Consider the following 14,999-nt stretch of genomic DNA (forward strand, 5'->3'; position numbering starts at 1 on the left):
GGTCTGGGATATCAGCAGAGACCGAGCAGTCATTAAGCTCGGTGCCCACACCGAGGACTGGAGCGGGGAGAGCAAAACACCCGTCCCTGCCCCGGCACACCCTGCCCGCCTTCCCCTGGCCCCTGCCGATAAAGGCAGCAGACGTGGCACTGAGCCCTCCTCTCCACAGGACAACAAGATGTTGTCTGCCCCAGGATGTGAGGCAGTGTGAGGAGTTCCACGATTCCATATGGAATTTACTCCGTGTAGTGGTTGTTGCTTCCCTGTAGAGGTCAGGAATGCAGCACAGAAGGAGTTACCTTCATCTTACCCTTTTCCTGTAGTTTGCTGCAGATCCAGTGTGCTGTTCTCTGATTTCAAAACCCTCCCTAATAGCCTGGAAATGAATTAGGACAGACCAGTTGGCTCAATCATGCCAGGCTGGACAGGGCCTGGAGCAACCCGATCTAATAGAAGGTGTCCCTAGTTATGGCAGGGTGTAGATCTAGGTGATTTTTAAGGACCCAGTCCAAACCATTGTGTGATTCTGTGATTCTGTGATGGAGCATGGACTTCTAGCATGGCCTTACCCCTCTGGTCATGCTCTGGCATCAGGAAGATGGGACCATGGCACATCAAAATTGCATGGAGAGAGGAGAAATATTTATATCAGCTTTGGAAAACACACAAGGAATAAAGGATGTGGTGATAACAAGTTTGCCAAGGCACCAATGCAAGGCCAATTCTGAGTAGCTGGGTCATCCTTTATACACTCTGGTGGGTCCAGAGCTGGTCTAGTCCTCGAGAAGCTGGGGGCCATCAGGCAGTCAGGTCTGGGGCAATGTCCCATCCCTAGAAATGTCCAAGGCCAGGTTGGACAGGGTTTGAAACAACCTGGGATAGTGGAAGATGTCCCTGCCATGAAATGGTCTTTACAGTCCCTCCCAACCCAAACCATTCCATGATTCCATTACAGGAATCTGTGAGAGCAGTGGAGCTCTCAGCGCACCAGCAGATGCACAGCTCAGTGGGGCTGCAGGGGAACCAGCCCCCCTCCCCACCTGTGTGTTTGGTTGGGGTCAGCACATGATGCCCCAGCATTGATGGGTCTGTACGGGGGCCTCACACAGTACTTAAAGACTTTGACACAGTTCTCCTCTGTGTCTGCCACAAGGAGGTGCCCAGAGGAGGAGCAAGCCATGCCAGCAGGCCTCCGCAGCCCTGTGGACACCAGGCAGATGGGAGCTCCATGCTCTGGGAACAAGTGGACTGTACGGCGCTGCTCGTCTGCCACCAGGATGCTGCCATCCGTGTCCACGCAGACCCCAGCAGGGTTGCCAAACTGGTGTCCATATTTGCTGCTGAGGGAGCAGAGGAGCTTACAGCTGCTCATAAAGACCTTGACGTCTCCACACTCCTCGCTCACCACAAAGCCTCCACTGGGCACTGGACTGACGTAGCGAGGTCCCTGCAGATTCAGGACAGAGTGGACATTGAGTGCCCTGAAGGTATGGTCCAGAGCAAAGCTGTGCACTTGGCCTTGTGCATAGTCTGCTACCAGGATCTTGCCCATGGAATCTATTCCAATACCCCTGGGGGAACCAACCTTCCTGATCTTTATCCATTCCCCCTTGGAGAGGTTGGTGTAAGGGTTGAAGACCCAGATGGCTTCATTCACCATGTCAGCTACAGCCACCATTCCCATCCTAGTCACAGTCACATCTTCCGGCAAGAAAATGCTGCCTCCCTTGCCCGTTTGTTGGCAGGGCAAGGACTGCAGTGTGTGGCCTGTGCTGCTGAGCACGTGGACCCAGGGAGCACTCTCAGCTGTCACGTAGATGGAGCCATCCAGGGAGCAATGGATTCCACTGACACCCCCATAGCGGCTGCCAGTGGGATTGGGAATCTGCTGGACCAAGTCATCCTGGCAATAGTGGAGGAGGTTCTTGATGTTGTCCAGATCTCCACACAGGCTTTTGGCCTTATCTGCCAGCTGGTGGACTTGGTGCTGGGTCACCATGCCCATGCCACGCTGGCTGTGCAGCACTGGGCTGGCTGACTGCAGTGTGGTAAATGACTTCAGCTGGAGACTGTAGATGGTTTTCAGAAGTTTCTGTTTTAGCTGGCTGGTCTCCAGCGTGTAGTCCATGACAAATCTCTTGTCCCTGTTCGGGGGAAGCAGTTAGGACCATGACTGTCCCTGCCTGCTGCCATTTCTGAGGCCGTGCTATGGTGTTTGCTATCTACCCAGGGTCAAGGTGTTGGTGCTAGTCTGGATTCACTTCATGCCAGAGAGACTATGTCACTTTATTGCCAGCTAATTATGAGATAAAGACAAACAAGGACCATGGCATAGAAATTAAAGGGTCAGCAAAGCGGTCCTGCAGCTGGAGGAACAACCCGAAAAAGTCCAACAGTTCTAACAGCTCAACTGGTGTCAGACGTGGCCTGACATGTGTTTACCTGTGTAAAGGTGAGCCCTGTGTGTGAATTTATTGAATGGGACCTCAGACTCCCCAGTTCCTGAGATAGTGACTTCTTTCAGGTCTTTAACACTTGTTACCCCTATTTTCTGTGAGCCTTATCTCTCCAAACCAAGCTCAATCCATGATAACACTTGAGTCACTCAGGGTGACCGTTCCTTGACTCCCACATGTCAGATGTCAAATGTGGCCAGTGCATGTCTTCACTCAGGGCAGCCCCTTTCCCATCCAAATAGTTTCATAGAATCACAGAATACCCTGAGCAGGAAGGGACACATCAGGATCATCCAGTCCAGCTCCTGGCCCTGCACAAGACACTCCAACAATCTCACCCTGGGCATCCCTGAGATCATTGTCCAAATTCTCCTGGAGCTCTGGCAGCCTCAGAGCCGTGCCAATTCCCTGAGGAGCTTGGGCAGTGCCCAGCACCTCTGGGGGAAGAACCTTTCCTGATCTCCAACCTAAACCTGCCCTGCCACAGCTCCAGCCATTCCCTGGGTGCTGTCCCTGTGACAGAGAGCAGAGATTAGCACCTGCTGATCAAGTTATTTCTGAAGTAGCCAACAACTTATCAGGAAGTAAAGAGGAGATTCTGCTCTGAAACGTACATTCAAAATTCACCATTTTTTTCAGGCAAGAGAGCCACCGTAAGAACCCAGTTTTCTTTTGCACACTCTCCCTCAGTCTTAAAACTAGGCAGTGATGGGAGCCCAGCTTTGCTATGTTCTCCCCAGGCCTGGCTGGAGCATGGCTTACAACACACAGCCAGGAGCTGGCAAGTGAAATGTTAAGAGAAATATGACCTCATTAAAGTTCCTGGAGAGGCATAGCTTTACTTTGCTTTAAATGTGATTATAATTAAAATTATAATGGGCACACTTGACTGTTTTGAGTTGTTTGCAAGCCATCACTCTACTTTTATTGCCCCATGTCCCATGATTGCCTGGATCATGTGCCTTATGCTGCTCACAAAAGTGACATTTCCCCAGACCATAGCTGAAGAAAGTTAAGGCATATGGTGCAAAATGGTCCTTCTCATGTGCAAATACTTCAACTATCTAAAAGCCATCCCTGAATAATTGCAGAGTTACCAAATGCAAATACGCATAGGTGGGGATGAGAGAATACAGATGGAAATCCAATTTCTGCTGTTTTGGGGCCTGGGAACAGCCTTTTCTTCCCCACGGTGGTTATGCCTTGTGTCTCCAGCAGCAGAGATCTGCTTGGTGGAAACAAGCCCTCCATATCCCAGGACTGCTTGTCAGGGTCCTCCTTCAGAGCTGGACAGAGTCCTCAATCCAAGAAGCTGGATTTTACAGATGGGGAAACTGAGTCACTGCCGGGGAAACTGAGTCACTGCTGGGGAGACAATGTGCCAGCTGCCACACACCCCTCATCAGGAGCACCCACCTCACTTCCTGGGCACTGGACACCCAAAGCTGCCATCAGACCCTTGATGTTGTGTCCTGAGCCTAGTTTGAACTACTTTGGGGTCCAAACCCAAGAAGAGGGCTCTGACACTGTCCCCCACAGAGCTCAGGCCAACCACCTGTGGATACAAGCTCAGCAGCACAGATCCTGTACCTTAGTTCTGCTGTCCTGGCAGCTGCCTGTCCTTCCCTGGCAGTGCTGGCCTCCCACCGGCTCTGTCCTGCTCCCTCGCCGGGCTCAAGGCAGTGGGACCAAGGGATGTTGTGTTGTTAGTGACGGGCGATTGCCCTGAAGTCTGGGTAAACACAAGAACTCCTTGTGCTGACAACGAGAGGCAGCAAGACAAGGGCTGTTCCATGTGGTTTTTACTCCCTGCTGGTCTCCTGCCCAGAGACAAGGTGCCTTTCTCCTAGGATCAGTCTGTGTCCCACCTGCCTGCTCCTGCCAGAGGGAGGTACCCAGCTGCCCAGGGGATCTGGGGCTTTTATGTAAAGGCAAAAGGGCTGATTTGCTGTTCCTCACCCTTGGCAGCTGCTGGGGTGGGACAGGGATGCTCACACGGTGAATCAAGGCTCCTCATGGCTTCACCACTGCCTCCCTGTGTGCCCCAGTCTGGGCACAGTGCAGCTGTGTGCCTCAGTTTCCCAACGTACAAAAAGGAGACGGGTGAATTTTGCCATGTCAGGCTTTGAGGTGCAGTGATGGAGAAGCATTTCTAGAAGAGGGAGATCAGCCAGGACTGCTGGAACAGCCCCCCTTTCCATCTCCACGCTGCTCAACCCAGGCTCCCCACAACTGCACAAAACCATGCTTGGAGTTGATGGTGGCATTTATTAGTTCTGCCCCATCAGAGAGGGTCAGGAGTAAAAGCAGAGTTAGCAAGGAGCAGCCTACAAGGGGCTGCTCAAAACCTACCCTCCCTCCCTGGCCCTGATTCCTGACAGTGCTTCCTGAGAGTCCTCTCCCCACCTTTGCCCACAGTGAGATCAAACCTTAAACCTGGCCAAGTCGTGAAGAAGTTTGTGTCTGTTCATTATTCAGATGGGCTAAATGTGAGCAAAGTTTTGGTCAGACTCAGCTGCGTTTTGGGATGCTTGGAGGAGCTGCATGTGCCTCCCTTAGGACTAAGGAAGCAGGTAGGGTCTGTCTGGCTGCAGGAGTTGTGGGATGGGGATCTGCCTCTGAAGTCTCAGGGCTGGGTGCTCTTCTCAGCAGGTGTTTAGGGCCTTCTGGTCCTGGATCAATGTGTCCCTGAAGCTCACACTGCCTGCCTCAGACCTATTATCAGCCAAAATTACAAAACTAACTTGACATGACAAGCGCTTGGGCCGCTCCATCCGAGCCCCAGCAGGACGGGAGGCAGCTTCAAAAACCATCTCCCAGGGCAACAGGGTCTGACCTTTTGTTTTGCTATTGTGTGCTCCATCACCAGGATAAACAAACACAGCCTGGCCCTGGGGCTCCTGTTCACCTTTCCAGGACCGTGGTTCTGTCACAACCTGTTCGGAAGCCACCCCGGACCCCAGGAGAGGTCTGTGTCATGGCAGAGCCCTGGCACAGCCCTTGCCCACGCCAGCACCGGGAGCTGCAGGAGTCAAGGACATGGGCATGGTCAGCTTGCTGCTGCCAGAGATGGACCAAGGGAAAGAGAGGTCGTGATCAGTTCAGGCTTTCCTGGAGGACATTCCTTGCAGATATAAGTGGAAAACTTCACCCCTTGTGGCTTTTTCTCCCCTGGTGCAGGGGCTGCAGCTCTTGGTTGTGTGTCCACAAGGGACACACAAGCCCTGGTTCTCTGCCAGTCCCTGTGCCTAGGGAGACAGGCAGAGAGCCAGCAGGAGATCCCACAGGAGGAGTCAAGGTCATTGCTACCAATCACAGACTTGTGGGAAAACAACCCAAACCCATCCACTGAGAATATTTCCCCACCTAGAGCACAGCTCTGTGACTGGGGAGAGTGTGGGGGGACTTGAAAGTCCATAGAGTCCATTCAGTGTCACTTGTGGAGAAGGCAAAACGTCCCTGCTGGACACCAGAGCACTCTGGCCCCAGCAGTCCCCAGCCTGCTCCACACCACTGTCAGCACTAGAAGGTTGCGGCCAAGGGCTGTGGTGGTTTGCTGGGACTGAAGTTTTGAAGGGACGATGAGGGAGCGGCGTGGCAACGGGCGGGTGTCGGGCTGGACACGGGCTGGTCATTGCTTTGTGCGGACACCAGGCGGCCCCGTCTGTCCGAACAACCGGGAGTGATTGGCACTGATCATCCAACAGCTGGAATGCATCCTATCTGTGTCCGTGTGTGTGCAAGGGAAAGTCGTATCCCAGGACGGTGCAAGAGGTTTCCGTGGGAAGCTGGAGCATCTGCTGCACATCTGCACACAGAAAACACGATCCCCAGCCTGAACAGAGCCTCTGTCCTGGCTGCACCCCCCCCACTGTTCATGGAATGCTTGCAGTGTCCAGCTGGGGACATGCAGGGACTTTGGGACACTGGGAAACACATCTCTTGAATCTGATCCCCCATGCAGACTGAGACTGGGCTGAGGCTTCCTAAACTTGGTTCCATGGAGGTGAGAGCAAGAATTCAGCTCCCCCTCAGGCATCACAGGAATCCCTCCAGAAAGGAAAGCTGTAACTCCTCTGGTCCCTAAAACTGACCTGGCCCTGTCCTCTGACCAGCATGGACACCCCAGAATCCCTGCTGCTAACCAATGGAAAAGATTCTCCAGAGTCCAATAAGGGCTCAGCTGACACCTCAGCTTCTGCCTTTCTCCCTCCTCCTCTGCAATCTCCCTTGCTCACAAGGCTCACAAGAGGATTAGGGAGTTAATCCTCTTTGGGACATCAAGCTCCCTGTTAAGACTGCTGGGAAGGGCCAGAAGCTGTGAAGCACAGTGGGGCACTGCCACAAAGCCCCTTTCATGCCAGGAGCAGCCCTGTGGATGAATCCCTGTCCTGGTGGCAGCCTCTCCATTGCTGCCACCCCCTTCTCCACCCAGCTGGAGCACAAGGCTGTCCCCAGGGCCATGGGAGCTGCGTAGGTCCCAGGCTGTCTCCCTCCACCCCATCCTGGCCTCTCCACCTGGTCTGGAAGGGTGGTGGGAGGAAAGAGAAACATCCTCCTGTCCTGGCAGGGAACAGCATCCCAAGGCTGTGCAGGAGGTGGGAAACAAACAAAAGCTTTCTGCTAACACGGCTCCATGCTCAGCCCGCTGAGGAGGGCTCTGGACATCCAGGAGCTCTGTAGAATCCCAGAGGCATGGCTATTACTGGAGCAAAGTGATGTGCTGGAAGCATTCCCTTATGGATGATACTGAACTAATTGGTCTTCCATGAGGGATTGCTCTGGCTCTTCCTCTGGAGAGGAAGGGTGCAGGCTGGCATTGCTGGTGTGTCACAGGCTTGTGGCCATTGGCTACAGGTGAGCAAAGAAGCACTTGCACCTCCACTTTCTGTTCCCACTTCCCACCCAAACCACAAACTGAAAACATCCTTGGGTACCCTGCACCTAAAATCGGGGAGGAAATAACAGTGGCCGAGTGCTTTTACTCCCTGAGCCCTGGATCCAGGAAAATGATGCGGGTGTTTTGGTTTTGCAGCAGCTACTGCCTGGGATGGGGAAGCCAGGGCTGCCCAGACACAGTACCTGGCTGTGCAGGTGCTCCTGGGTCTTCAGGAAGCTTCTGCCTTGCAGGAATGTTTGCTCCTTCTCTCTCAATCATTTGACCCTCAGCATCTTCTCTTGCATCCCAGCAGCAGTGGGGAACACTCAGCCATGGTGCCCTGGCACCACTTGGCATCTCCTGTGCTGCCCCCATCCCAGCAGGCATGGGCCCCTTCCAGGCAGGGAAGTGGGTAGGAAGGCAGGAGCTGATCAAACAGCAGCAGCAGCAGCCAGGATCTCACCCTGTCTTAGCCTGCAAAGCCTGAGGGAAACCTTCTCTCTGCTCAGCTTGGCTGCCTTTGGAAGCATTGGCCCTGGTGAGAGCCAGAGCACTGCTCTCACTCACCCCAGCTCTTTTAAGTACTTAAACCCTCTGCTTCCCTCCATGGGCCTTTGATCCAGCTCCAAAGCTAGAAAGGTTCTGCCCTGGGCAAATACCCAGGGAAACGATCCATTCGGAAGCATCTAGAGCAGGGAAAGGAAACCTCCAATTGCAACAATAGATGGGAAAACTGAGCAGGGAAATTTTGTAGCCTTTTGTACTGTTTTTCCTCATGTAAAGCTGAGGAGGTGGGATAGCTACTCCTCCACACTGGTTACATGCTATGGAGGGATGGAGAACACGGCTGCTGCCAGAGCAGATCTGGAGCTGCAGTCTCAGGGACTGCTCTGCACTTTACTGTTTGTGGCTGATGGGGGTTGAAGAGTTCATGTGGGTCCCAAAATACAGCAGCAGTGCAGCAGTGTTCCCGTCAGAGCCAGGGGACAGTCACCAGGGCACAGCGAGATGGCTTGAGGCACAGATGCCACCACAGTGGTTATGGTGGGGAGAGTGGTGAGGAACAGTAGTGCTGCTTCCACAAAAAGCTGGGAGCAGAGGATCCAAGATAAGCTACAGGCAATGTGTGGAGTGATGCTTCTGCTCCTCTTCCTCCCACAGAGAAGCTCCCAGGAGGATCAGGAGGACTTGCTGTTCTTCCCCAGGAGCTGCAGTCTGGGTGAGAGCAGGCAGAGGCCTGGGCTGGGCTGTCCCTCTGATCTGCATTGCTCTGGCAGATCAGCCCCTGCCAGGTCTCAGCACATCTGTGCTGCTTCCCTGGTGTGCTACCAGCCCTGGGGGCAACATTTGTGCCTTGAGGGGAGTCACAGCCTCCCCTGCTTGCTCCTACTGTGCTAAAGTTTCCAAGGAGGAACAATGTTGAGAAGAAATGTGGGGAAGAGACAAAGGGAATGGTGTTCTCCTGGCACTGTACTAACAGTAAAGTACTAACACTTTACTTGGAGCTCCCAAGAGCAACACCAGTCCTTACTTAAGTTCCTGGGGAAACTACCCCGCAACGTGCAGTCATTTGGCAGAAAGAAAACCTTTCCAGCCTTTCCCCCAGTAGGAAGTGCAAGGTGGATTGGGACAGGCCCTCTGGAGTGATGAGGCCCCTTTGGGGTCAATTCCTGATTTGTCTTCCCAGCTCCAGAGTCCTCTCAGCCTGGTATCTTTCCCTGCCCTTGGCTCACAGTTAAAGTTGCCCTATCACTGCTGCAAGGCCAGGTCATTGCCTCCCTCCTCCTGAGATGGAGCAATTCTGCTCCAGGTTGTCTTTGCAGCTTCACATGTCTGCTCAGAAATCTCCTGGCCGACCTTGGCCCTTCTTGAGCCCACGTTTGGTAACTTTCCACTGCTCCGAGCTCTGGCCTGCCCACGCTGGGGTAAGAGAAAACTGGTTGTGCTGGGCAGGAACCACTTCTTGTCCCCAGCTGGTTCCACCTGGTAGCCCACAGTTTCGAGTGAGTGCCCAGCTCCCTAGCCTGCCGCAGGTGGGTCCTGGGTGCCCTGGCACAGCAGGGTGGGGCACCTCAGCAGTCACCCTCCTGGTCATCTCAGCCATGGCCTCTGGATTTGTGTGGTCCCAAATCACTTGGATCTCCCCCACCCATCTGCACATTGCTCTGTGCAAGGGATGAACTCCACCTGGCAACAAATGTGTCCCCATTTCTTGGTGTCACACCCAGCACCCTGCTGGTTCTTGGCAGCATCCAACTCTGGAGATGGCATTGGGTCTACCACATCTTTTACTTCTGGGCAAACCCAAGGGAGTTTGCAGCTCCATCCCTTGGACTATGTTTTCCCTGCCAGGCTGGAGTGCAGTGGGAAGAGGTGATGCCCACCACAGCCCCAGCCATCCTCCTTGCAGGCCTGGGACTCCTGCTGACTGTACTTCCAGCATGGGATCTCCTCCCCAAATTTTGTCACCGGCCCTTTGTCACCAAGCCAGGGAAATCTGGGGACACAGCATTTTCAGGGGTCTCTGGGATGCTCCCACCTCATGCTCGGGGCTGTCCTGCTCACAATAAGCAGCCTGATGTGATGTCCTGCCACCCTCCCCCAGAAGTTCTGGTCCCATCCCTGTGTCCCTGGGTGTCTGGTTTGCCCCTGCACTCTCTCCCCTTGCTGTTGACCCTGGCAGGGCATCCAGCCAGAGCTCACAGTCACACCAGTGTGGCTGGAAATCTGGCTGGGGATGCAGCAAACCCACCCTCCAGGTCCTCCATCCCAACTTCCCTGGGGCCATGTCCTTGTGCCAGTGGGATGGGGAGCATAACAACCTCCTCTTTTACAAGGAACCTTGGAATCTGGTTCCTTCCACTGCCTTGCCTGAGATAAGCCTTCCCTCAGGGTTTGTTTATTAGGAAACCTCCCTCCCTCCCAATCCCTGAGCTCTCTATTCTCTTGAAGCTGGAGGAGAAGGAATACTTCAGCAGGAGCAGCTGTACCCACCTGGGGTTAGAAACCCATAAAAGTCGTGCAGCTTCATTGACCAGGAGCTGCTGGGCTCTGAGCTGTGCCAGGGACCTGCTGTGACCCCTTATCCCTCCAGCCCAAGGAGCAGGGCAGCTGCTTCCTTATGAGGGCAGGGGAGGGATTTGGCTGGGTCCTCCCTCTGTTGATTGGGAGTGGGCTTGGATGGTAGGAAAATGGGGGGCACATGCAAGTAGGGGGAGTGTGGCCAACCATGGCCAGGAAAGATGGCTATCGGGTGTAAAGGGTGGGTGATGGCTCGCTATCAGATGCCTTTAGGGTGACCAAATAGCCGTGTAATGGGTCCTGTGCTGGAGTGGGCTGAGGGCCCTGGGGGTGCAGATTGCAACCTGGATAAGCCACCCTTGTAGTTCAACTCCCATCCATTATTTAAATGCAAGGGTAAATACTTTCATCTTTTCAACTGGAATGGTGCCACCAGCTCAGCCACCTCCCTGGTGGCCTGCAGGCAAGAGTCCCTGGGGAGGGAACTGCCTTGGACAGCCATGGCAGGGCAGAGAGGGGAGCCATCCCCTCTGTGGGGGTGCTACCAGCACCCCTGGAGTGCAAAGGCTGATGGACAGGGTGGAAGTGGGGACACAGGATATGACCGTGGACCCTCTCTCTGCTCTTCCCTGCACCAGAACTCAGAGTCTGGTTTTGTGGTCCCAAAGTCCAGCCATGGTGGGTTGTGAAGAAGATGGAAAGAAAAGGCCATGTGTGTGTGTGCAGAGACTTCTGCGGGAGCAAGTAGTGTCGTGATAGGACAAGGGGAATGACATCAAACTGAAAGAAAGCAGGTTTAGATTACAGGTTAGAAAGAAATCCTTCTCTATGAGGGTGGTGAAGGCCTGGCACATGTTGCCCAGAGAAGCTGGGTACAAGTTGCCCCATCCCTGGAAGTGTCTAAGGCCAGGTTGGACAGGGCTCGGAGCAACCTGGAGTAGTGGAAGGTGTCCCTGTTCATGGCAGGGGGTGGAAAGAGATGAGGTTTGAGGTTCCTTCCGACTCAAACCACTCTGGAATTCTGGGATTCTATGAATTAGGACACTCATGGCTTCCGTGAGGACATATCTCAGCCTGATTTCTGCTGTCAGACATCAGGGCAGCCCTTTTCCCTAGCACAGGACAAGCCAGTGGGATCCTGGTGTTGATCCAGCAGAATGAAAGAGTCAAAGCCCACCCATGTAAACACAGACCACACTCAGCCAGTGTCAACATCTGGCCACATCCTGCTGGTGGCTCACCTGGCACGTCAAAAACAGAGACTCTGTGATAGGAACTGTGGCGTGAGACTGCTGCAGGATCCAGCCAGAGCAGACAGAACTCCCAGGAAAGAACAAAGCAGGCAGCAGCAACTCCCACTCAGAGGTTTTCCCTTTAATGGTTTGGTTTTTGTTTTGTACATTCTTAAAACTGTGAACAATAAATACTGTGTGATCGGCCCCCAGCTTCCACTTGCCCCCCAGCTTTCTGCAGACGTGAGGGACACAGTGAGTGACACAGGGAGGGCTGCTCTACTCATGGGAGGTGCCCAGCTCACACCATGGGCACCACAGAACAAGGCAGAATCCCAGCTCTGGCAGCAGGATGGAGTCAGGGTCTGGGGACAGAGAGGTGACAGTGTGCAGGCAACATCTCAGCTAAAAAGGGGTGAAAGGCAGCACGGCCTGGTGATCTGGACGTGGATCTCCTGCTGAAGCTCAGGGCTGATGGTCCCAGAGCTCAGCTACCCCTCTGGTGTCCTGGACCTCCAAGGTGCCCACGTTCAGATGGGGAGCTGCTAAAAAATATGGGATGATGCTTGGAACTGGGAGGAGATGTGGTTTCCAGGTAGGCAGAGAAACCTACATGACTTGTTCCTCAGAGGAGGTAAAGGCAGGGAAGGATGTCATGGGAAAATGGGATTCCAATTTCCTGGCTGTGCCTGTGGGTTTCCTGCTCTGATTGGGGTGAAGGTCCAGGTATGGAAGAAGATGAGTGGGGAGAGTAGGAGGGTAGCTTGCCCCTGAGATATGGGAACAGGGAGGTGCTGGCAGGGGCAGTGTGAACTGCCAGGGTGGTGAGGGAGCTGGGGTGAGGAGATGACAGCAGGGCATGGTGTGACAGAGGGGCACAGGATGGCAGAAGAGGCTGGAGAGAGACTGGGACGCTGTTGGGGGAGGGTAATGTGAGCAAGGTGCTTGATGTGGAGGGTCTGCTGTGCTGATGGTGTTCTGGCATCCAGAGATGACAGCACAATTCACACCCAGAAAGGCTGGCAATGCCACCTCCTTTGGCTCTGGGATCGAGGAACTTCCACCCAGGTTCTGGGGTCTGTTCTGGTGGGGTCTTCTCACCTTCTCTTGTGGAGCCAAGGTTATGCTGGCAAGCAGCAGGACGTGGCCCATCAGGATGATCTAGAGCTGGCTCAAAAGGGCTACACTGCTGAGCTGAGCATCTCTCCTTCTGAATGTCCCCCTCCCCCCATCCCACACTTTCCTCCAGAGAGAAAAGACCAATAACCCCACAAGGGCCCTGTGCCCTAAGCAAATTCTTGCAGTGAGAAATAAACCCCTTTGGTGATGTGGAAGCTTTGTCCAGAGAGCAATCAGGTGAGAAGAGCCAACTCTTCATGTTGTCTGGGTCCATCAAAGCACCTGGGAGTCCCAGGTCCCACACAGGGCCTTGCCTTCTTCAGCCACCACAGTGGAATTGTCCTCTTTGGGCCCAGAGTGTGTAAAGCTCCTGGGATGTGCTGTGTACGTCCCTTATTTGTGGTTTTTCTACTGTCCTCTTTGTCCTGCCTTCCTTGCCCCCATCCCAGCACTTCCCATTTCAAGGAACAAGCCACCAAGCTGGTGAAGGCCCTGGGTGCCAACAGAACACCCCACCATGTCCTGAATACAGAGTGTGGATGGGAGAGGAAATGCTTTTCCAGGAGAGCACTGCAGGGAGGGACTCCAAGAGTTCCTGGCCCAGGGCATCCTGAGCCAGAACAGGTGTTTCTCACAAGGGTGGTGGGGACAGGGACGTGTGACTGCCCTGCAGTGGGTCCCAGTCTGCCCAACAGAGTCAGGAGCCCCCAGTGAACACAGTGCTGATCCCACCAGCAGTAGGCACCTGCCTGAGTGGTTTGATCTCCAGTGCTCTGACTCAGGGGTGGTTGCTCAGAATTGTTCCAGCTTGGGACAGGCCAAGTTTGTCCTTTCACAGTTGTTTTGGGGGTTTGTGTCCTTTGAGCTCTGTGGTTCACAGCAGCATCCTTCTCACCCATTTCACTGTCCCACGTGTCAGCATTTGGGGGATTAGGACTAGTGGTCAGGAGCTCCTGGGAGCTGAACTCTGCAGGATCGGGGTCTTGGTGAGCAACATGCATCACATCTGCATGAGGAGAGAGGGAGGGAAGGTCCTTTCTGTGTGAAGGCAGAAGGAGGACCAGGACACTAGATGGTCAGTAGACAGGAACAAGTCCCCACAGCCCAGCAGTGGCAAATGGCCCGGGCAAGAGAGCTCAGGAGCCAGGTGTGGAGCTGGCAATGTGGCTCCTGTGTCGCACTTGTCATTGTGACTGGCAGGATGCTCCTGTCTCCACAGTGCAGAAAACTCTTGGCCTCTGGGCCAATCCAGCTGGCCATCTGGCTCCTGGCTGTGATCCTCCAGCCCCTGTGGGACAAAGCCACTTTGTCTTTGCTCTGTACAAGGTGACAGTCATGGTCTGTTTGAGCACAACCTGGACCAAGGCTTGGCCCTCTGTAGTCCTTCCCCTGTCTACAGATTGTGGGAACTGGGTTGCAAATGTCCCTGAGTGTCCCTGACGAGAGGGCTGGGTGAGCCTTTTGATGAAAGTTCAGTGCTTTTGGCAGTTTTCTCTCAGTGCCTGCTGGTGACTCCCCTTTCTAAGGGAGTTCCCGGACTGGGGTGCTGAGGCTGGGAGCATGCAGAGCCCAGCAGCACTGTCCGTGACATGTTGGGGAGCACAGGGACTGGATTTTTACACCTGGCGGATTCAGCCGGGGGAGCTGCTGGAACCCCACACAACGTGGTCCCAGCCAGGCAATGGTGGAGCTTCCATCCATGGCAAAGAGGAGGAGTGGAGAGGTGGGACACTGGGAAGGTGAAGCATGAGGTGATCAGTGAGATCCAGGAGCTTTTGAGCAAGGTGAACTTAGGGGTCAGCATGCAGAGGGCTGTGGACACACACGGCGTCGGTGTCACTGGGGAGGCTGCAGGACAGGGAGCGCTGCATGGCCCGGCAGCCCAGGGGCCCGTCCTCGGCGCTGACCGGGAGCTGCGGGCCCTGCGTGCTGCCGGATCTGCCGTCGGAGCAGAGCAGCACGCTGGAGTCTGCCTCGCACTTGGTGGTCCGGCTGTAGTAGGGCTCCATGACGTGGTGCAGCTCCAGGGGCACGGTGAGGGGCAGCACCTCTGCCTTGATCACGGCACCCAGAGGGGCCTCAGAGGAGGCCGCCCGCAGGCTCTCGGAGCGGCTCATCTTGATCAGCAGGTCAATGGTTTTGTTCTCAGCCTCGAGGAGGCAGTTGGGCAGCCCCTCCTCATCTCCAGCCTCCCCAGTGGCCGGACATTTGCTGAGGGGCCCTTGGTCTTTGCCATGAAGCTTCTCGCTTCCCAGGCTCATGTTGCAGGGCTCCTTCTTGGTCTGCTGGACC

General features: G+C 54.6%; 1 protein-coding gene across 1 annotated transcript; it reads right to left on the minus strand.

Annotated features, from left to right (window-relative positions):
- Positions 1 to 772: 772 nt before the first annotated feature.
- NHLRC4 (NHL repeat containing 4) lies at positions 773 to 3,331 on the minus strand. The gene has a single exon (XM_053991834.1). It carries the CDS (start codon positions 2,126 to 2,128, stop codon positions 1,004 to 1,006), a length of 1,125 nt encoding a protein of 374 aa, XP_053847809.1. The 5' UTR covers positions 2,129 to 3,331; the 3' UTR covers positions 773 to 1,003.
- Positions 3,332 to 14,999: the final 11,668 nt, after the last annotated feature.

Source organism: Vidua macroura, chromosome 16 (genome assembly GCF_024509145.1).
Source record: "Vidua macroura isolate BioBank_ID:100142 chromosome 16, ASM2450914v1, whole genome shotgun sequence".
In the NCBI taxonomy this organism is placed as follows: domain Eukaryota; kingdom Metazoa; phylum Chordata; class Aves; order Passeriformes; family Viduidae; genus Vidua; species Vidua macroura.

What these genes read in the sequence shown, in the direction of transcription:
- NHLRC4 (XM_053991834.1), bottom strand. Translation starts at nt 2,128, where the DNA reads ATGGACTACACGCTGGAGACCAGCCAGCTAAAACAGAAACTTCTGAAA.